Source organism: Biomphalaria glabrata, chromosome 5, assembly GCF_947242115.1.
Source record: "Biomphalaria glabrata chromosome 5, xgBioGlab47.1, whole genome shotgun sequence".
Lineage (NCBI taxonomy): Eukaryota > Metazoa > Mollusca > Gastropoda > Planorbidae > Biomphalaria > Biomphalaria glabrata.
In genome coordinates this window covers 48,672,609-48,695,334 of record NC_074715.1, presented here as the reverse complement: position 1 = coordinate 48,695,334, position 22,726 = coordinate 48,672,609, and the positions used below count along the sequence as shown (strand labels likewise).

The window sequence follows — 22,726 nt, the reverse complement described above, 5'->3', positions numbered from 1 at the left end:
CTCAACTCTGACCTGCAACGTCACAACCTGTAGGCATTTTAGACGACAGCTCTTTGCCATTATTTAAAGAACGTAATCTCGACCTGGCTTTTGGATCTTAATTTTAATCAACAAACCGTCAATTTCAGATAATCTCTAATGCAACCCCACATAATTGTGTATTTCTCTTAAACGTATCAGAAATGAAAGATATACATTGAAAGACATAACTACTCAACAACAGAAGTAAAGCGAGAACCTTTTTGTTAATGGTTTTATTTCAATAACAACATGAGTTCAAGGGTGCAATGGCTTGTAACAACAACATTTTGACGAAAAATTTGAAATAATTATTTACACAATGTCATCACGTGAATGTCAATACAAAACAACAAGTTGGCATGTCATAGCGTGAACAACACGTTTTTGATTCGAAGCTCATAGAGGCACAGAAAAACAGAAAAACTTTGTCCATTAGGTGTCATGCTGAAAGATTCTTTCGACATCAACGCAATCTTCTTTGAAAGCAAGCGTCTTTGTTTTCATTAGAATTATCAGCGTGTGTAGCTTTAACTTTCAAGTATCGTAAAATCATTGTCTCTGTAAGCACTGAAATAAATGTCATCATAACTCTCACTAGCATCCCTGACGGCACCATCTTAGTTGAAAACAAAGTTATCCCCAAGATACCTTCCAGACTCTTCCACTTGGTATCCACTGGTGTGGGAATTGGAGCGCAGCAAGGAATGTCTTGAGCGTTATCTTCAAGTAGCTGACATCAAGAAATTAGCTTCCATTAAATGGGTTTAAGGATGCTCAAGGAATTTGTTGATAACTGTGGATGTTGATTGTAACGTACTCGTGAAGCCGCTTACGTGCCAGTGTTACGAAGGATTGATTGACCGGGGGGTGAATTGATGGCAAGGTTTATGTCGGCAGAGATCCGGGGACGAATCAGTCGAACTGAGATCAGCTGACGGTCGGAGCCTTTCTCGTCGGCCCAACTTACTCGTTTGTCGCAGTGGCTAGCTCTCCTGGCCGTTCTTGGCTTTACCAAGTCAGCGCCCCCGAAGGAAGCCGGGCGCCGAGAACCAGAAGCCTTATTTGGCTTGAGCAGCTTGTTGCCGGATGCTTCGGATGATTTGGAGGACATGAAGGATGGGAGGATGTTTGGGAAGAAGGAGGACTTGACTGGACTGGAGGACTTGACTTTGGAGCTGCTAGAGGAGGACACAGACGCTGATTGTGACTTGGCTTGGTTCTTTTCACTTGATTTGTTGTCACTGTCGGAAGTCTCAAGTTTCAGTTTATCAAGGGCTTCCTGCAATGAGACCAATATACAAAAAAAAATTATAACATTTATGAGAGTTAAATGTATTAATTAAGTCACATTACTTAAAAAGTAAATAACATTTTGTCCCTTGAAATAAAAACCTATTACGTTATGTCCCTTAAAAATATTAAAAATGGACACTTTCAAAAATGCCCCATGATATAATAACAATACAGTGTTACGCTTAATTAGAAAAGTTATAGTGTTCTTTTTGTGACAGTATGCAGACTGTTAAAATGTCAGTGTCATTACTTTGATAGCTGTTGATTGTTGCCTTTAACGGATGCGCAGTTTGGAAAACAATTCGATGGTGATGCATTCTTTTGAATATTGTAAACAAAGCAAAACACTAGGCCTACACATGTCAATAACGTGACTTAAACATTCATTTGGCTGATAGTAATTATTGTCTACTTTCGGCTATAGTTTGCATCTTATGACTGTGTAGGAATGTTAACATAGACCATACTCTACCATGTACACTCTAATGTAGTTCATATGAAAGTCAAAACAGACTTTTGTCAAAACAATGGAAATTTTAAAAACCATAAGGACAACTAGAAACTTTGTAAGTAAATATTGAACATTAAAGATGGTCGTCTACGCGGGCATTAGAGGCAAATGTATTATTTCCAGAACTTTGGCCAGGCTTAATTTCACGATAGGTTCGTACCTTTGAAATCCTAGTTAAGAAATGATAATCACGTTGAGTTAGTCTATTAAAAAGAACCAAACGAGCCAGGTACTCACCCTAAAGACTTCTGACGCTTCTGGGAGAACAGACCTGACCGATGGGCAGGTGTCACGGCTGCAGAAGTACGTCTCGCAGCTGTTGTCATCGTCCAGTGAAATGAAGATGTCCACAGGGTCACGTGGTGAGACCACATTGGACTTCAGAGGCGCTGAGCTCACAGGGACGCGGTCCATGGTTCCCCTAGATTGAGAGTCGACCTGAACCATTGTTGGAGCCATAGCGTAATCTCAACTTGAATTTGACGGCTGGTTGGCTACGGTAAGTACTAGATCTAAGCTTTCTTTCAGAGTTGAACAAGAATTAATCAGATCTAGTTCTTTGGTGTTTCTAGATATACGCTGACACAGTCTTTGTATACAGATTCTTTTATGTCAAATGTAAACTCAAGAGCTCGCTAGAACATGGAAGTCAAAATAATACTGATATCGCTAGAAGTCGATTACTGTTTACAAGTTAGAATTCAGTTAATCTCCCAATGTTTGCTGCTTTATATAAAAGAGCTTCTGACCAAAACAGTGCCACGCACGCACACGCGCACCGGCTGACGAACGCATGCGTCAAGCAAGGCTTTATCTCGCGTCTTGTGCTGGTGTTCCAGCAGGAGTTGGTTCGGGGGGAGAAAGAGGGGGGCGAACGCGATATTTTCAGTCGATCCCCTCCTCGTCTATGCCAGTCTGAGACTACTTGACTGGGTGGGCACTTCGAAATCGATTTCTCTGGGATTGACACTGGTATCGATACCCAGATGACGAACTTGAAAGTTGAGGATGTGAGGCGGGAAAGAAAGTTGAGGGTGAAGGACGATGAGGCTGGCAGTGTAAAGTGAAGCCGGGAAGTAACAGAAGGCAATGCTTAGTGAAAAGACATCAGCAAACATTTTTAGATAGATATATTCTTGGTAATTCGTATTAATGACAGAAGTGGAACAATTATAATTATTACAACTAACTATATATCTCTTTTGTATGACAGGATTTTTAAAATTTTAATTTAATATATTTTATTTTTATTTAGAAAATATACTAAGCTAAGGGAAGATAAGTCGTGGGTGATTTGTAAACAATATAAACACACCTGTATATTCTCTTGGCAAATGGTAAGGCTTAAAGAGTCACACCAAAGTTCAGAATCAAGGACTTTTAAACATCAGCGATTATGTACAATTGCAAAATCTAAAAAGGCAAAAATAATGTATAAATTTAAAAAAAAAACGCTTGTGTTTTAAACGCATAACATAATATTTGCTATTTCTTTCTGCAGGCTAACCCCAAAATTTGGTGGGTAGAAATCAAAACGTTGGATATGTTAAGTATGAGTCAAAGTGAAATTATTATTATTTAAGGCGTGTTTCGAATTACCAGGCACCGCCAAGATTGGGATTCTTTTAAACAAAATTCATTCTAGTCCCCTACGAGGGTCCGTAAAGAACATTGTCTGATGCTTGGGCAGTACCGGCCTCTAACAGGTAGCAAGAATCTTCCTAAGAATGTTGAGTGTCACGAAGATGTCTGCGAGGTCAGCCGTCACCACACCTTTGACACATCCCACAATACATATTTTAGTGTGATTAAGTTCGCTTCCACTGCCTCCTAATCTCCAAGCTAAGGCCTCAAACATGTCTGAGGGGTCAGCCTCTCGCTTCAAATAACATTAGGGCATTGTTTCCCAAACTGTGTTCCGCGCAGCCCTAATGTTCCGCGAGGCCTGAACAGGTATTCCAAGAACTACTGAAAGTATTAACTAGTAGGCCACCAAATGAATTAATTTCTCTATTTTTAAAAAAAAGCAGTGTTCCGCTAAATACTCATGATGTGAGAAGTATTCTGTTACGGAAAAAAATTTGGGAAACTCTGCATTAGGGTATACTCATTTGAATTTTAGATAACTTTTATAGTCACTAAATCTCCAAGCGTAGGTTTTCATATCTGGATCTTTTTAATTTTTTTTTTTAATTCTGTGACGTAATGCTACTTGGAACACAGGATGTCAATGATGGCTGCAGAGTTTTCTTCTTGTCAATAAACAGTAAAACTGGGCGATTGATTTCAAATCCAGACTTGTCAAGTCAAAGTAGGTCTATCCCAGTTTAACTGGCTGACTCTAGAACCTCCTCTGATGAGTATTGGTAAGAAGGCACTCTTTTCTCTATATTTATACATAAATCCTGAACATTGTTATTTATAGCTTTTATATAGCGCTTATAGCATGCTCAGAGCGCTTTTGGTTCAATCTCATTTGTGGACCAGTGGGGGGAAGGGGGTATCTAGGAGTGGGTTTTCCATGCTGCCTTTAGGCGCTCAGTAAACACAACTATGTCGGGTGTCGAACCTCGAACCCCCTTCTAGGTAGCCAAGCCAAGTTCAAGCGCACTTGGCCTCTCGACCACGCTTCCCACATTAAGGATGAGTGCAGTGCTTCACATGTCCGCGCAAACCCAGTTGCGACCTAAATGTTTTGCAACACCTAATGCAAAAAAAAAACGTTGACCACAGGGGGGTGGAAGAGGATGGCGGTGCGCACATTTGAGACTCAAAGAAGGCCCTTGCCGAAGACAGGTGCAAACGATATATATATATATTTGTTCCTATAGTGTAGTCATTCAGTGTATTAAAGCCATACTATACAGACATGGTTTTTGACTCTCTTATCTTTATGTTCATAACCATGCAAAGCCCATGTTTAGAAGCTCAAAGTATTAGACACTCACAAAGTATAAGCTTACTAATTGAGAAAAATCACATACACATGGAGTCTAAGCCCACGCCAGAGTTAATTCAGCAACAAGAGGATTGAGAAATCTTGGAAATAAAAGAGATTCGAAGGTCAATGCCAAATCTATTCCAGTGCTAAACTTATTATAATAAATGCGTTAGTAAAATGGAGAGCTCATTATTTCCAAAGTTCCTACAATAAGTGTGACTGTGTGGGTTGAAATGGAGCCAAATCAGCAACTCGTCAATCTCAATAAATCTCTTACTAATTAAGTGATGTTAATCCTTGAACTTGTTTTAATGACAATGATCACCGACATCCACATCTCTTTGTTCGTACACGACCTCCGCCCTCTCAAACTATGCTGCAATGTTCTGTCTTCGTTTTCTAATCAAATTTCATCATGGCACTTTATTTTACCTTGTCACCGGCAACGGTGTCACCTACATATTGACGTCTATGTCGGGCAACAGATATAGACATAAGTGGCTATAAAATCGTCCTTTAAACGTAATCGACTTTTTTAAAAACAATTTTCACTGAGTATAACACTTGGGAGTATTTACTTAGCGGTTATCTCTGCCACTTGAAAACCGTTGTATCGATACTGGCATTATGTGGTATCAATAGAGGCGTTATCGAACACTTGACCTCGATTGAGGGAGTGTTGTCGAAGGTTCGATCTTTGCGATTGCGTACCTGTATATGTAAGACTCTATGTGTGTGTGTGTGTCAATGTGTTTATGTTTGCGCCTTGATAGTTTCCTAGTATGCTCAACATTTGTATTCATTTTTCTTTGCGCTCCTTTGATCTTTAAAAGTCAGTGTGTATTTAAACCTCTCTGAACGCCTGACCCACTTAGCTGTTCTGTGTGTGGTGCGTTTATTATCTATAGGTATTAGAGCTCTGTTGATATGAATTTGAACTAAAATAGACGGGGGTTTAAATACCTGTTAAAGTTTCATTCATCCAACTGAAATATACCCTAGCCTTAGGCCTATATTTACTTTACCTTTTCACAATGTTATTGTTGGTATTAGCATCATTCTTTTGTTTGTATTAACTGTCATCCTTTGTATAGGATGACATCCCTTTTATTGGTATTGCATGACATCCTTTTGGTATTATTTGTCTCTTACTTTAAGAGACGTGTTGATGCCTTAATTAAAAGACATGTAATTGCATGTACTGATATAATAATAAAGCGTGTCTTCGATTTCCGAAGATTAGTGAGGAATGCAGTATTTCCCGTGGCAGCATTTACCGTGGATGCGCAACCCAAGCTGTGACATACATGTTTTGCCACATCCAGGGCAAGCATAACCATTGTCCGCAGGTGGTCGATTTAGATTTTCTTTTCGCCGTCTGCGTCTGTCCTCGGCAGCGTTTTTTTTTGGTCTCAAATGTGTGTATCCCTCGGGATGTATCGATATGTAATGATAATACATTACATTTGATATTAAGTATGTAATGATATCCTCAGGGCGATGAACGCCATCTGGGATGAGGCTGCCGACTTTGCAGGACGATCTCTATGGAGACAGCTTGCCATTCAGTGCACCGAATTCTTAAGTTAGTAATTGCATTTAATGATCCAATAATCTACAATGTCATCTGATATGTGTAGCATAGCATAGTGGACCATAACAGTTTGACAAACAATATGAATTCATTTCATGGGCTGTCGTTCAGTCGTTTCGCTGATCTCTATCTCACTTAGGACCAGCAGACGTGTGCGAGGAAGATTGCAGCGATGCGCTCCCTTATCTCTTCGCACCTGACCAACTAAGAGAAGGGACAGATATTGACTTACTGAAGTGTAAAGTGGGTCAATCAACAGGAGTTACGATTCTGTTGAAACATCTATTTATAGCTTGTCAAGAGTTTGGGCAACAGGCCAGAACTTCAAGAGGTCTAAGAGTCTAGTGCGCGATATGAACTTGAGCGATTCCCTGGGTGGTTCCAGACACCAGACGGTAACATGAGCCAGCCATAAACAATTTTACATCAGACTGGTTTTAGAACTGACTCAGAAGTCTAGATGATTACACCGTTCCAAGATGGTGTGTAGAAAGTACTTTCTCGGTATTAGGTTTACGTGTAGAGATGGAATTCTGATGAGGGTGTTGTGTTTGTAATGGGCCCACTAAAACGTATACATATACACTAAGTCACTAAAGCATATACAAACTCATTACATCTTTTTATAGCTTTCTTGGCGTGGATCTTGATTAGCAAAGAAAAGACTGTTCAAAACCTAACCTACAGTTAAGTTAGTTCGGCCTGGCTGGTCGTGTGGTAGACCAACGCGACCAGTCAGTCGTCTCGATGGCCCCGAGTTGGAGCCCTGTTCGATTCCATGCCCTGTTGTCTTGCTGTAGTTTTGGACTGCCGTTTATATTGTTATAGGTTTACTTTATTGGGAATTTGACGAGACTATAAATAGACTATTTTAGACGGACATAGGAATTATGGGATATTAACTGAATAGAAATTATGGGATAGATTTTAACGGTAGCAGACATTAGTAGTACAAGAACGACTCACTTCTACTCTTAATGGCGAGACATCATCTGTAGTAACTGTCGACATTTGGACTGTGCCCCTTCATTTTCAGGATTAAACAGTTATCATGTATCTATCGTTTTTCTTAAGTATTTTATAGAAGTTGGTATATGTTGTTGGTTGAAAACGAACTCCAGGATTTGATAAGAACTACTTCATCTAGATCTACTTTTACATCTGTTTACTAAACAACCCACAACAATATGCAAAGTAGAAATAATATCCACAAGACTATAAACTCCGTATTTTTTTATCGCCTAGGATTAAGCGTGCACTATTTTCCACATCTCGCACTCATAAAATGTATTTATAAGTAGCAACACATCTATAAGTGCTCTGCTTAGTTCACAAAATAAACGGGCACTACTCAACGGTAACCCCTTTGGTTCCTGACGCTATGTTTAATGTAAACAAATGCGGCATTTTAAAAGTATAATTTAAATATTTCTAAACCAATTGATTTATTGAGAAAGCGCCCTTGATCTTCTTACGCCAGCAGAAGTCTGCCCATGTTGTCAATGCTACCGGACTTCTTTGTATCGCGCCATCAGTGGATATACAGTGTGGGCGGTGTTTTGTGTTAAATCTTTTGAAACCCTCAATGACCTTCAAAAAAAGGTCCCTGAGGTTATGGTCTCACATTTCGATCTGTAAAGGATGAGAGCTGGTGACCTATCATCAAAATGCTCCAAGCAGGTTGACTCTTGTGCCTGGAGTGTCGTCCTTCCCATCCTGGATTAATGCCCTTGTTAAAAGTTGTTAATTACTGAAACGAGGGGGAGTTATGAAGTGTGAAAATGAAGATTCGAACATACAGTTAGGGCTAAGGATTTAGGTTACTGATAAATTAAGTCAAGCTAATGAACAATAAAATGTCACAGCCCAGCTCTGACGTCTTATTAATTATCGACGTTTTTTCTCTAGAAAAGATAATTACGTCCTAAGCGCATTCATGTGTAAATATTAGCATACATAATTAAAATGTGTTAATTCTTTCGTTTTACTGGCTGATTCAGGCAGTACGCTTCATGCTCTTGCTGCATTATGGGAAGAGGAGGCACTTGCACGAAGCTGTCACTGTTTGTAGTGGCGGCTATATGACCACAGCTATGTGTGTGTGTGTCTTGACTATTTTATTAGGATTTTTTTAGTTTTAATTATGGTTTCATGGTTTATGCATTATTACATCTTCATAATTTAGTCTTCAGTCTTTCTATAGTATTTCTAAATTTAGTGATTTTACTATCGGTGTTACATTAGACAAATGGAAATGTAAATTTGTCATCAAGCTCACGGCTCCACTTTGGGTGTGTTCTAATTTCCTTTCCTTTTCTTAAGTTGGGGGGGGGGGTCTCAAACCGAGAGCACGTAGGCTTTTTTCTAAATATATTGCCTTAAGAGGCACCCGCGAGTCAACGCATCCCTTAGTGGCTCCAACTAAAGAAACTGGACGTGATTGTATGAGTTGGATTTTAGAAAGTTGGTTTGACAAAGCTTCTATCAGCTGACTCCGTTTCGTTTGTTTGTTTGTAAAATGTTTTACATGTTTCGGATGTTCCTTCAGAGTTGAAGATAGTTTACTTCCTAGTCTAAACCTCCCGCAGGACGACGGGGGACGGGAGCGGGCAGGATTTGAACCCTCGACCATCGATAAATCCGAGCGACAGTCCAGCGCGCAAACCGCACGACCAGGCAGCCATCCACTCCGTCTGTCTGTCTGGTACAAAGTTTCTACACGTCATTTCTCCCACTTCCCATTTTCGGATCAAGTTGAAACTTTGCAAATTTATTCATTGTCCCTAACAAAACATGAATAAATAAAAAGAAATTATTATTATTATAGCTTTTATATAGCGCTACTTTCATGCTTTTAGCATGCTCAGAGCGCTTTTGGTCCGGTGGGAGGGGGAGGGGGTATCTAGGAGTTGGTTTTCCGTGCTGCCTTTAGGCGCTCAGTAAACACAACTCTGCCCGAGTCGGGTGTCAAGCCTCGAGCCCCCTTCTAGGTAGCCAAGTCAAGCCAAGTTCAAGCGCACTTGGCCTCTCGACCACGCTTCCCAAAATAATTAGTGGTAATTCATTTAAAAAATTGTAGAATAGGGAAATAAATCTTGCAGTTTATAGCGAGATGTTTGGCTATAAATGTACAGTTCTTTCCTTTATATAAGCTCACTTTTTATAAAGTTTTTTTTTTACTTGTTTTAATTCTAACTTTAATTTGTTTGCTAGCTAATTTTGAATAAAAATCAATTTGCTGGATCTCGAACACTCTACCAATTCAGCAAGTGAAGATGTGCTTTCCAGCTCCTTGAGGCGTCTGCCTAAAGTGCATAATGAAGCCTCAGAGGCTTTGTTCCATTAAACTCGACACATATATATGCTAGCGTTTATGAGACTGTGACGGTCATATTGAAAATTTATAACATCCTCAAACCCCCCACTCCACCCCCACCCCTCCTTTAAAAACAGAATGTTGGGCAACACTGATCCAAAGGAATTATTTCTCCATATAAGGCTAAATTCAAAACGAGGCTTCCAAAGTGTGGCACGTGAGGGATTAAAGGTCAAAGGCCATAAAACAAATTGTGTCATTGCACCAAGTGACGTAATCTCCAATGTTCACAACCATTTAGCCACTTGAGTGACGCGATTTCTAGGCTGAGATAGGCACTATAATGGGAAAAAAAAGGTCGCATATAGTGGTATAGATCTAGTTATCTATTTCTTATTTGATAGATTGCCTTGTGTTCCACCTACGCATAATGTAGGTCTGATTACGATTCATTTTTTTTTTTTGAAGGAGCGTCATTGACTTTGAATATAAGTACAGTTGGGCCAAGCCAACAAGGCGAGGCATATCATTCGCTTTTTTAATCTTCTGAAGATTGGGAGTAAAAAAAAAAACGAATCAAAACAAACAATGAATGCACTGATAGAGGGGCAGGCGGGGGAGGGTGGAGGAAGGGTGTGTGGCGGGAGGTGGTTGAGGAGGAAGCGAGTTGAGGTGTGGTGCTGGACGTTTGCAGGGAAGGAGTTAAAACACACGCATGATAAATGACTTTCGAATCCTCATTGTTTTTTTTTAAAGTATTATTTTTATTGTTATTACTTTTATTGTATGTACTATTAATACTTATACTATTATCATGATTATTTTTGTTATTGTTGTGTGTGTAAAACGCATCCTATAACATTGTTATGGAGTGATGTGTGTTTCCTAGGCGATGGTTCTCTGACAACTGGTGGGCAGACATCTGGTTCTCTGACAACTGGTGGGCAGACATCTGGTTCTCTGACAACTGGTGGGCAGACATCTGGTTCTCTGACAACTGGTGGGGAGACATCTGGTTCTCTGACAACTGGTGGGCAGACGTCTGGTTCTCTGACAACTGGTGGGCAGACGTCTGGTTCTCTGACAACTGGTGGGCAGACGTCTGGTTCTCTGACAACTGGTGGGCAGACGTCTGGTTCTCTGACAACTGGTGGGCACGCATCTGGTTCTTTGACAACTGGTGGGCAGACATCTTGTTCTCTGACAACTGGTGGGCAGACATCTGGTTCTCTGACAACTGGTGGGGAGACATCTGGTTCTCTGACAACTGGTGGGGAGACATCTGGTTCTCTGACAACTGGTGGGCAGACGTCTGGTTCTCTGACAACTGGTGGGCAGACGTCTGGTTCTCTGACAACTGGTGGGCACGCATCTGGTTCTCTGACAACTGGTGGGCAGACATCTGGTTCTCTGACAACTGGTGGGGAGACATCTGGTTCTCTGACAACTGGTGGGCAGACGTCTGGTTCTCTGACAACTGGTGGGCACGCATCTGGTTCTTTGACAACTGGTGGGCAGACATCTTGTTCTCTGACAACTGGTGGGCAGACATCTTGTTCTCTGACAATTGGTGGGCAGACATCTTGTTCTCTGACAATTGGTGGGCAGACATCTTGTTCTCTGACAATTGGTGGGCAGACATCTTGTTCTCTGACAATTGGTGGGCAGACATCTTGTTCTCTGACAATTGGTGGGCAGACATCTTGTTCTCTGACAATTGGTGGGCAGACATCTGGTTCTCTGACAACTAGCGCAACAACATTTGTCTAACCGCAAAATTGTTTCGACATGTTTTCTACTACAAATAACTTACTGATCACTATGTCTTCTGTAGATTTTGCACCGGTAGTTTCATAGTGTTAAAAACTAAACATAAGCATGTTGATGTATGAAAAAAAAAATGCTTTTATAAGTTTGTATATTTAAATGTATTTTCGTTTTGCTATTCGTTCAAACTTCGATAGGTTCATAGAATGAGCCATTACTTTTTCTGTCATTGGGTGAAGCCTATACGTGCAAGCCTTTCTGAAGTCACTGTTAAGTAAAAGGTTTTACAGATGGTGAAACAAATAGTCGGCATGCTAAATTAATCTTTGAGTACAAGATGAATCATTCCAAGACAGGGAACATAACCAAATGATTACTTTTTGAAGTGCTCAATACTTTCATTATCTCCCTTATAAAAGTATATATTTAAAAAAAAAGCTGAGTACATTTTATATCACAATCAGAAATACTCTCTTTAAAAAGATGTAGTCCTGCTACTAACGACCAGTGATTGTACACATTTATATGGAGAGTCACCAAAACAAATAGAGAAAAGCTCTAGACCTCTGTTAACAGATACCTACGACAAATACTGGGAATTACTACTGTGAATTTATCTCATCTTATATTTCGTAAAATATATCGTAAGATTATAGTAAGATATATCTTATATATATAATTAGTGGGAGAGAACTAGACAAAAACCCATAGCCTAATATATTAAAAAGCGAAAGTGGAACTGGATAGGACACACCCTGCTAAAACCAAGTAGTAATGTTGCAAGGCAGACATCTGATTGGAATCCGCAAAGGAAAGAGGAAAGTGGGCAGACCCAAGCAAACCTGGAAGAGGTCAGTCATCAGTGAAGTTAGGGGTACTGGAATGACATGGGGGCAGATGAAGAAAGCTGCTCAGAACCAAGTTCGGTGGAGAGTTGTGGTTGGGGCCCTATGGTCACTGGGATTTCACAGGGTTAGGCCAAGTAAATCATATAAAAAAAACAAGTATACGTCATATAAAAGAACTACGTCATATAAAAGAACAAGTATACGTCATATAAAAGAACAAGTATACGTCATATAAAAGAACAAGTATACGTCATATAAAAAAAACAACTTATTAATCGCATGGCGTTGACTACACTGACGTCACAGAAACAATACGGAGCCCAAGACCGAATTTTGATAAGGTTTCAAGAGTACGCTATTCTGCCTGAACGTGGCACTCGGGTGCAAACGATCGCTAGAGGAAGTGGTTAGGCTAAATGAATAGCAAAACAAAACTTCCTGTGGAAGTGTCAAAGGGAATGAGAGCTTTCCTGTAACATAGTGCTGAGTTGAAAGAGAGCTTCCACGTCCCTGGCAATAATCCATGCGTCGTTCCTCAAGGGACCGTTACACTAATGGCGAGTCCTGAACGGTTAGCTTGGTAAAACATAGGAAGATGGCGGGGGTTCCCGGTGTGCTCGGCCTTCGGCCGTATATTCTAGTTCATGCGCCCGGAGTGCCAGATACATCAGAAATAGTTTTTATAGACAATGACTTGGACCTCTTCCAGTCAGAGCCGGTTTGTTCAAGCAGGCTTACACGCCTAGAGCTCGAAGTGCCTTCTGCTCAACTGTTTTGACAATCCCATGGTAAGGTTGCCCATGTTGGTATGTTTTATTTTTATGTGCAGGAGGCAAGCAAAATAAATTGTTTTCGTTCTCTTATAAGGGCCACTGAAGATGGAGATCAAATTGATGATGTAAGATTTTGATGTATATTTAGTACTGTAAGTTCGTTGCATCTGTACAACACAGAAACGGTATAGATTATAGACTCTAGAATTGTATTGTGTATGTATATAGGTTATTAGGTCAACTCATTACATACGCGTAGCAGCTAATATAAAAAAAAAATTAATCAAAGAAAGTTTTGGATCTTAATGTTTCCCAATCAGACACATGGCGGCTAAAAAAATTCAGACTTAATACATAGACCTTTTTCTCGTTGATATAGGCTACCTTATGTTAGTTCTAAATCGACCACCAGCGGACAATGGTTATGCCTGCGCTAGATGTGGCAAACTATGTAGTTCACAGTTGTGGCTGCGTAGCCGCGGGAAACACCGCATCCCTCATTCATTTTCGAACTCGACGACAAGCCTTATTGTGTTAGTTTAATTGGTTTTATGATTTACCGTAACTTTATTTAACTTCAACCAGGTTATACTGTTGTAATAGTATGACTTTATGTAAAAGTTCACACAAATGTCACATTGTTTAATAACACCATACGATTTAACTGACATAAAGTGACAATTTGTGTGTGTGCTCACATAAACATAATGTGACATGATACGAACACAGATATAACGAGAAAGAATGAGGTACCTGTCACATGGCCAGCAATCCTTCTGTACTAGACTTTGTTTATTAAAAAATGTAACACTTTCAAATCAAATTGTACATTTAACTCTTTCTCCCCTAACAGACGATACCAACGTTGATTCCACCTGAATGTGGTAAATAATTACGGAGATAAAGAGTTAATTAGTGAAGTCGTTTTAAGAATTACAACGCTTATATCCACTCACTCTGCCTGTTAAACAGTTTAACATTCTCGATGATGTTTAAACTTTGTGCAATAATTCATTGTTTCTAACGAAATATGAATCAATAAAAAATATCAATCAGTTTATTAGTGGTAGTTAATTAATTTAGTTTGATATCGAAAAGGTGAAAAAAAATCTTACAGTAAATGTGGAGTCATTCTCCTTAGATAAGCCCATTGGCCCTTTTTTTTTTTTTTTAGATATTCTAGTCTGCTCATTTTTTTTTTCTGTTTTCATTTTTTTTTCCCTTTCAGCAATATTTGGACTTGTCTGTATCACAGAAAATAGAAATGATTCTCACGGGACCACCGCTACCGTCTCGAAGTTTAACCGGAAGTGCCACAATGAGAGATCTGGATGGCGGAATTTTGGCGAGATTGTTGACATTCTCCAGACCCATGATGCTGGCGTTGCACATGATCTGATGAACGTCGTAAACAGACGTCTGGGCGTAGTCTACAGAGGGCGTGTCGACTCCGATCATACTGATGTTTCGATTCTGTACAAGCCAAGACATCGCCGAGGGATGAAACCCTGAAATGTTTTGTTAATACATATTTAATGTTGATTTTATATTCTATTATTGAATTTGTTATAACTTTTTTTTAGCCTGACTGTGTTGAAGAAATATGCCCCCCCCCCATCTTCCCTTTAGCCAAGGCATTTACATTGTATACTGAAGATAATGTAGAAACCGATTTATTTTACTCTAGTCTAATGCAAGATTTTAGGTATTTAGTTTAATGTGTCTTTACCATAGACATATATATATAGACTGGACGATAAAGTAAAAATTATTATGGGAAACATTCGGGAAAAGATAAGTTTGTATGAGTTATACAGCAGTTATGAGCAGTGTAAAACTAAAAGTATTTATAATTGTTGTTTTTTTTCAGTCATAACCTATATAATTGATAGAACCCCTTCTGTATTATTATATCTCTAATCGTGCCTACCAAATCTATTAAATTTACATAATTAAAATAATTATAAATAGTTTTAAATACTAGATTTGAATCTAGTCTATATAAATACTATAGTAAAAAAATACTACTTACTACTAGTACTATACTACTACACTATAAACTATAATTGTAATCTGTATAGTCTAGTCTATAGACACTATAGTCTATAGTTAGTATATAAAATAAATAGTCTAGGACTAGATTGTCACTAGATCTATAATTTACACTTATACTAGATCTAGTCTATAGTCTGCATGCATAGATGATAGACTGACTAGTTTAATAGTTAGTAGTAAAAAAGTATGAAAAGTATTAGACCTAGTTATTACAAATATTAGTCATATTTATTAGATTTAGATCTATCAATATTAAATTAGTGACAGTCACAGTTATTCTGACTTACTGAAACTGAAAGTTAATGTGTATAATATTCAATTTTTTTCAACCTTTAGAATTTATCCTTGGCCCATCGTACTACGAACATTAGAGCACGTTCTGCTCATTTTCTTTGACTTTTTTGACTAAAAACTAATTCTAACAATTTGAATCGATAAGACGACCGCCATACATTAATAAAGAAGCCATGTCAACAAACATAGATCCACATCACAAACCTATATATATTTGCCTATGTCTATGATTATGAAACAAAGGCAAAATACTGGGAATATGGCAGTTTTGTACTTTTCAAAACTAAAGATCATAATTATATATTTTTGCTGAAATGTTAGTCCTAGAATTTATAGCTCAATTGCCGCCATTTTTTTTCACATAGATATAGTACATCAAACATATTTGACTTCCCCCAAATAAAAATAACTTCCTACTTCCAGTCTATATTTATTTATGTCTATGGTCTTTACTTTTATGATTATATCATGTTTTCATTCATATCAATTTCTATGTCTCTTTTTAAAAAATCCTCAGCATTTATGCTCTTTTATCATAGGATTTGTGCTCCATGCCTATTTTCTTTGGGCCTATATATATATATATACAAATATATAGGCATATATTTATTTAATTGTCTCTTTTGGTAAATGAGTTGATGCTACATACATATTTAGAAAGAAAGTACATAATTAATAATTGTTATACGGAAAACATTTTAGACTAAGAAGTGTTTGAATTAGATAATAATCATTATAACACGTAACTGTAAGTATTTGTGTTTATTCAGTAGAAGAGATTTGCCAAAATCGCAAGTTCCCGGTGTACAGAACAATTAAGGTTAACATTGTTCCGAAACTGTCCACACTTGACGATCAATAGGTTGTCCATTGTCCTCTGTTGTAGACACATGTACGTACAAGAACGAAGTCCTCGATATTTGGGATTCTTTCGGAAGGATCTCTCTTTATGTCCTATGGAAGCCCAAAGGTTCCAAGAAACACAAATGTTTATGTTGGTGCGTTTACCAGCCGACAAGCTTGAATACCTGTTATAACTGTTTGAATATCTACAAAGTGGCTGATCTACGCAAAAATGTTCTTGTACATTACTCAGTCATTGAGGCTAAAAGGTCCAAAGGAACTTTCATACTATGACCGCTTTACCATATCATTAATAGAGAAATCTCCTCTACTATTTTTTTTTAAACTTATATGGTGACCGCCAACGATATAAAAAAAATTTAAAGTTTTGAAATAATCATGGAGCTACGAATCAAATATTTTTATACTTATGATATATGAATAAGAGTGTAAAATTGTATGTATAAAACTATTCATCTGTATTGCAGAAAGCTTTCTAAAGCTTGGCATAATAACTTAACAAGAATAATATATAAAAAAAAAAGGCAATTATTACATTGTAAGGACAGTTACATAATAACAAGAGACAATAGTTGCACCCAATAAATGTGGTGATTACTTCCCATTAAGACGGGGCAGAAAACAGCAGTTGTATATAAAATTTTCCCTCATGTAAAAGTAATGTTTCTGCGGCCCACACTTAACGAGGGTGCCATGTGGCCAGCACAACAACTTTCCTTAACTAAAGTGAGGTCATATAGTACTTGACAAGTAGTCCATTCTAGTAGCTCAAAGTGGGTTTTGTCATTTCTAGGAATCGCAATCTTAAATCTTGATAGATAATTGTACCCGGCATTTCTTAAGGAAACAAAATGAAAGTGGTAGTACCAAACATCAAATAGTAATGGAGTGGCCGAAATAGTAATTGAAAACAATCTTCAGAAATAAAAAAATAGATCTATGTATCCCATTATTTTCTATATCATCTCTATTTTCACCTACTGCAGGGTCGGCATTAGGCATAGGCAAACTTTGCAGCCGCCCAAGGCCTCAAATTGGTTAGGGCCTTGCATAGGACTCAAATATATATATTTTTTAGAGAAAAAAATGGGTCACGTGGATTAAATCTCAACCATAGCAGAACTCCTTGGCTCCATGTCTATCAGTCTCGCTCCGTGTCTCTACTAAGTCGTGTGATTCAAGGTTTATTCTGGAATGCTTAGATCTATTTGCTAGACTACGTATGTTAGAAGACCTTTGTTTCTTTCTTTTAGTGAAATGTCGAAACGTTATTTCTGGTCTGGTGATCATGAATCGTCCATGAAGCACATTAGTGCTATCGGCGCTATTTGAATTTATTATTTTTGTTGATTTGGATATTGCTAAAGGGCAGTTCATTGCGTATTTTTGTTTTGTTTTTCTATTTCATTTGGGGCCACACTATTCACTTCGCCTAGGACCTCCCTATTCACTTCGCCTAGGACCTCCCTATCCACTTCGCCTAGGACCTCCCTATTCACTTCGCCTAGGACCTCCCTTTTCGCTTTGCCTAGGACCTCCCTATTCACTTCACCTAGGACCTATCTATTCACTTCGCCTAGCACCTCCCTATTCACTTCGCCTAGGACCTCCCTATTCACTTCACCTAGGACCTATCTATTCACTTCGCCTAGCACCTCCCTATTCACTTCGCCTAGGACCTCCCTATTCACTTCACCTAGGACCTATCTATTCACTTCGCCTAGCACCTCCCTATTCACTTCGCCTAGGACCTCCCTATTCACTTCACCTAGGACCTATCTATTCACTTCGCCTAGCACCTCCCTATTCACTTCGCCTAGGACCTCCCTATTCACTTCACCTAGGACCTCCCTTTTCGCTTTGCTTGGTGTGTCTCTAATTACCAAAGACTGACCCTGCTTACTGTTATCTCATAGGACACTTCTTTAATACTAAGTTCCAATGAATGTTTACTTTGTTGTTTCACGTAACCTTTAATATGACGATTTAGTCACGTGACTCAGTTCCAACCTACCTGGAAAATGCCACGTTCTGATATCTTCTGGAGTGTTCGAATTGAACGTGGATGTTTTGTTCGGGTACCTAACATCCCACCCAGACCACATGAAGACGATGGCGCCATCGGGTATACGCCCATACAACATTTCCCATTTTCTTAGATCTGAAACGCTATCAAAAGACAGAAAAAACAAATGAATGTCAAAGACTCACGGCTAAAGTGAAGATGAAAAAAAAGTGTACATAATGCAAGATAAGTTTATCCTCACTGGATTAAGTATACAATCACTACGAGGGAAAAGTGCAGCATTTCACGTAGATACGCAGACCCGAGTTTGACCTATATTTTTGTCAGGTCTAACTCAAAATAAGGTCGACTGAAATAATATGTAAAGTATGCCCTATTTCTTAAGTTTAAATTGGATTGTGCAATAGGCATAGCAATCTTTAGGGTGAATTTCTGCCACAAAGGTAAAGGTAAGCAAGGTGGCTGAGTGGTAAAGAGCTAGGCTTCCGAACCTGGGTCCTGGGTTCGAATCTCGGTGAAGACTTGGATTTTGAATTTCGAGATATTTAGGGCGCCACAGAGTCCACCCAGCTCTTACGTTTGTTGTGCTGTTCACTTGACACCCTCGTGGACCGTGGGTAACAAAAACAGATGGCCTTCACATCATCATCATCACCTCAAGGTCTGAAAGGGGAACTTTACTTCGGTTCGGAAACCAAGCGCTTTACCGCTCGGCCAACACTCCTCCGTTCAATATCAAAGCTATCTCACCTGAGTCTGTAGTCTGGATTCCTCTTCACTTTGTTCCTGACGTCAACGACAACTCCTGCACCTACCAGACGTTGTGCTGGAATCTCATGGACTCGCCACCGGTCTCTAGCAAAATGAGACGGAGCGTCCATGTGTGTGCCGATATGTTCTGGTGTCTCAAACTTATTCAACTCTAGCCTGGAGTCAAAACAAAAAATTCACCAATAATACAAACAGAAGATAATTTTATTGGTCCAAACAAATGGAAATACAGTTTGACTAGAGCCGTTCGTCTCAGCATTACTGCTACAACAATGACAATATAGTTGCAAACTCACTAAACATTCACATACAGAATCAGTGCTTTAGGAATTAGGCTTCTAGAATAGCACAAATGCTCCTTCTTCCCTAATGCTATTAGAGCATGGAATGGGTTGCCTGAGCCAGCCAGGAAAACCAGTGACTTGGCAGAATTTAAGTCATTGGTTAATATGCATGACTAAATGCATGACGCGTAGGACTTAATCATCTTCTTTTTTGAAGTAACGTCTGAATTAGATAAGATAAGTATTTTTATTAAGGCATTGCTTTATGTTGCTGGCCTATGCCCAATACGAAACTACAGGCATAGATAAAATTAGATGGGATTTCTCAAACCGAGGCTAGTAAAAACAACAGTAGCAACGATTTGAGAATCGCTAAAATAAAAAAGAAAAGAATATGTTATTTTTCATTGAATTAGAATGTAAGGTCTATAGCTGCGAAAGTTTCTGAATTAATATATTTCAGCTTTCTTTTCTTTTCAACATGTTGTCTAGAGCTTGCTATGAAGAACCCATAACCAAATACTCCATTATTAGGATTTCACATTTTAAAATCTCGAAATTCTAGAAATTAAAACCAATGTTTATTAAATTTATTACTTAGAGAATAAGTCAGGGATATTCTAATTTATTTGAAAAGTCAAAGTCTAACGTAATTTGAATCGAATTTTCGAAATGATTTTTAAAGGAGAAAAAATGAATTCCTGTAGTTGTCTATACACTGGTGTATGGGTGTGAAAACGTATAGGGTCAAAGTATCAAGAATTGTAAAGTGTACTCAAATATAAGTGACGAGCCGACCCGCGACGTAGCATACGCCGCCCCCCTACCTCTTTTTTTTTTCTCAGCCTGACTCTCTGTCACCGCGAAAGTTATGTGGCGTAACACTAGTTCGACTTGCAGAAATAAAAGAGTTATCTTTCCATGACTTTTTCATCGTGGTGTACCGCATAGTTGGGCCACGAAAAGAATTATATATATAGATAGTAAAAAAATAATTAAATATAAATGACATCTGTCTATTATTGTTTTTACTTCATTGATGTACTAGCTTACCAAAAGCCTTCGGGCTCGATCCCTCGAGTCAGGATGGTGAAAATGAACTCAGGGTCAGTTGGGAATCTAATGGAGTCGGTGTCCAGGGTGTGAGACATGTCCACTATGCAACACTTGTCAAGGGGTGTTTCATTCAAGACAGACTTGAGTAGAGCAGCAAACATCAAAAGCAGGTTTGTTATTCTGATAGCCATCTCTACTGACCTTCACCTTGCTAAAAAAAAAAAGCAACGAAATACTGAATTTAAAATAATTTTTAAAAAATAGAATTTTACTTTCTTATGAGACAAAGAACTCACTTTGCATTGAGCTCAGACAAAAAGACACGATTACCTCCTCTTTTGAAGTAACGTCTGTATTTTGCAAAATAAGAAAGCGGAACTAGAGAGGAGGATCCCAGCAATGAAATTGAGATGCTACAGAAAGATCCTAGGTATCACTTAAGAAGACCAAAAACAAAGACACAGGGTTAATACAGCAATCGGACCCCACGATGATCTACTGTCAAAAATACGCAAACCTAAACTCTGCGGCATATAGCAAGGTCCTCAGGGCTTGCAAAGACTTTCCTTCCTGCCAGGAAAAAGAAATAGAGGCAGATAGAGAAAGACAACATATAAGAATAGGGGTTCCGCGGACCACAGTTTGAGAACCACTGACCTAACAATCAGTAATTAGTTTGTGGTTGAAAGGAAGTCCATTTTACTACAAGCATAGAGCTGGGAAGATCTGAACACGCTAAACACATCATTCCTCCGTGACGATTGTCCGTGATAACATATTACTATGGATGAGCTTAGTTTAGAAGCGCCTATGACGCACCCGCCTGACTCACACTGACACTTATACTTACAGTGTTGGGCTATATTTCTTACTTGGTTGAGCTGAAGGTGAGAAGCTTGTTTCGGAGAAAGGAGAAACCTTTTTAACACGCCTCACATCTAAAGTAACACGGTAATCGATTCTTACAGTAAATGTGCATCACAGAACAACGTCGAACAGTTGATCGATTCGACTACATTTTTTTTTTTTGAAGTCTCAGTTAGGGGTGGTAGCTTTGGTGGTTTCCCTTTCTTTCACTTGACTATATAGGTTTACACACGAAATAGATATAAAAAAAAATAGATACACACGAAATAGGCCTAGAGTTCGTCCATCGTGGTTTCGATGATGACCACTTATATCATCCATGGGGACAGGGAGGGTCTTAGGCCACTGCAACCTATGCGGCCGCAGTGGGCCCCGCACTTTCATAGGCCCCTCGCGATGCAAATTCTAGGTGTAAATTATTAAATTAAACCATTTTAACTTATCATTAAAGGGTTCCTTGAATTCTCCTGAAATTATAAAATATAAGAAAAGTCATGAAAATCTCCTGAAATTATTTAAATCTTCTGAAAACTCAAAACTTAAAACAGACAAAGTTGTCATTTCGGGGTGCCATTCAAAGTGGAAAGCGCCAATTGTACTAGCGATTAAAAAAAACCGACATTGTCAGCCTTCATTCAATAAAAATCATAGACTATATAAAAATGTAATAATAAGCCGAATTTTAACCAAAACTAAGAAATTCAAATGCTTAATGTAGGCTACTCTAATAGTCACTGGCCATATAAATATAGATCTAAATCTATCTCGACGTCTTAGAAAAAAAAAACAGCAAAAGCGATATTTTGCTAGTCGATAGTAAATCTAAAAGACAGATCTGAATGTTTATCAGCTTTTTGTTGGAAAACTACTATCTACTAATCTATCTATCTATCTAATTTGACAGTGATTTTATACTTAGTAAAATATAAATCAAATGCAAAGACGAATTTCTTTTCTAATAAAAATCTTAATTTTCACTTATTATCATTATCACAACCCAAATTAGGCTCCGCGAAATCCATTTCGCATAGGGTCCCGCAACCTGTAGGACTGGCCCTGCATGGGGGCTGATGCTTTGCACTGGGGTTTTGTGTCTCCTCATGTGGCTGCTGAGACTTTAGTGAGCCCGGAAGGTTCGGCTGCACACTGGGCAGGTTATTCTAGCTGGAACTGGTGTTATTGGCCTTGCGTTTCTTTCCTAACGCTTTTTCTCTGAGGGTCAGAAGAGAAATAGATAATTTTGGAGTCAACTTCTCGTAGTATTTGACATTATTTGCTATGACTGGGATCTACGGTTATATCTTTTATTCCCACTTATAAAACAAAGGATCAGAAAGTTTTCATGTGTTTGAAATGCCAATTCATAGAAACGTGTTAACGACCGTTGTGGTGTTTACAGGTGTAAGAAGCATACAAGTGTAAGAAGCATACAAGTGTAAGAAGCA

At 38.7% G+C, this 22,726-nt stretch overlaps 4 protein-coding genes and 1 long non-coding RNA gene across 8 annotated transcripts in view; 2 read left to right on the top strand and 3 right to left on the bottom strand.

The window, feature by feature from the left end:
• Positions 1 to 238: 238 nt before the first annotated feature.
• On the bottom strand, positions 239 to 2,639 carry LOC106071545 (uncharacterized). The gene is made up of 2 exons (XM_013231686.2): positions 2,063 to 2,639; positions 239 to 1,300 (listed from the first exon to the last, which is right to left on the bottom strand). The coding sequence occupies exons 1-2, from the start codon at positions 2,282 to 2,284 to the stop codon at positions 851 to 853; spliced, it is 672 nt and encodes a 223-aa protein (XP_013087140.2). The 5' UTR covers positions 2,285 to 2,639; the 3' UTR covers positions 239 to 850.
• The window catches only part of LOC106071543 (isatin hydrolase-like), a 28,653-nt gene continuing 7,863 nt past the window's right edge, over positions 1,937 to 22,726 (top strand). The window contains exon 1 of the mRNA XM_013231683.2: positions 1,937 to 1,940. The gene's annotated coding sequence lies outside the window, so the exon portion shown is untranslated. The remainder of the gene's footprint in view (positions 1,941 to 22,726) is intronic.
• LOC129926445 (uncharacterized) lies at positions 7,079 to 14,604 on the top strand. Its single transcript, XR_008778103.1, has 2 exons — positions 7,079 to 7,413; positions 14,293 to 14,604. It is a non-coding gene; the product is annotated as an uncharacterized LOC129926445 (long non-coding RNA).
• LOC129926347 (uncharacterized) lies at positions 10,504 to 12,152 on the bottom strand. The gene is made up of 2 exons (XM_056029684.1): positions 12,149 to 12,152; positions 10,504 to 11,423 (listed from the first exon to the last, which is right to left on the bottom strand). The coding sequence occupies exons 1-2, from the start codon at positions 12,150 to 12,152 to the stop codon at positions 10,504 to 10,506; spliced, it is 924 nt and encodes a 307-aa protein (XP_055885659.1).
• Positions 14,228 to 21,404, bottom strand: LOC106071544 (kynurenine formamidase-like). Of its 4 annotated transcripts, none has more exons than XM_056030515.1 (5): positions 21,287 to 21,404; positions 20,412 to 20,625; positions 19,054 to 19,230; positions 18,292 to 18,446; positions 14,228 to 14,572 (listed from the first exon to the last, which is right to left on the bottom strand). In XM_056030515.1, the coding sequence occupies exons 2-5, from the start codon at positions 20,603 to 20,605 to the stop codon at positions 14,289 to 14,291; spliced, it is 810 nt and encodes a 269-aa protein (XP_055886490.1). In that variant the 5' UTR covers positions 20,606 to 20,625; positions 21,287 to 21,404; the 3' UTR covers positions 14,228 to 14,288. The 4 variants fall into 4 exon arrangements, with proteins under 4 accessions (XP_055886490.1, XP_055886489.1, XP_055886488.1 ...); XM_056030514.1 differs by having other exon boundaries at positions 21,265 to 21,351; XM_056030513.1 differs by lacking the exon at positions 21,287 to 21,404 and adding an exon at positions 20,745 to 20,874.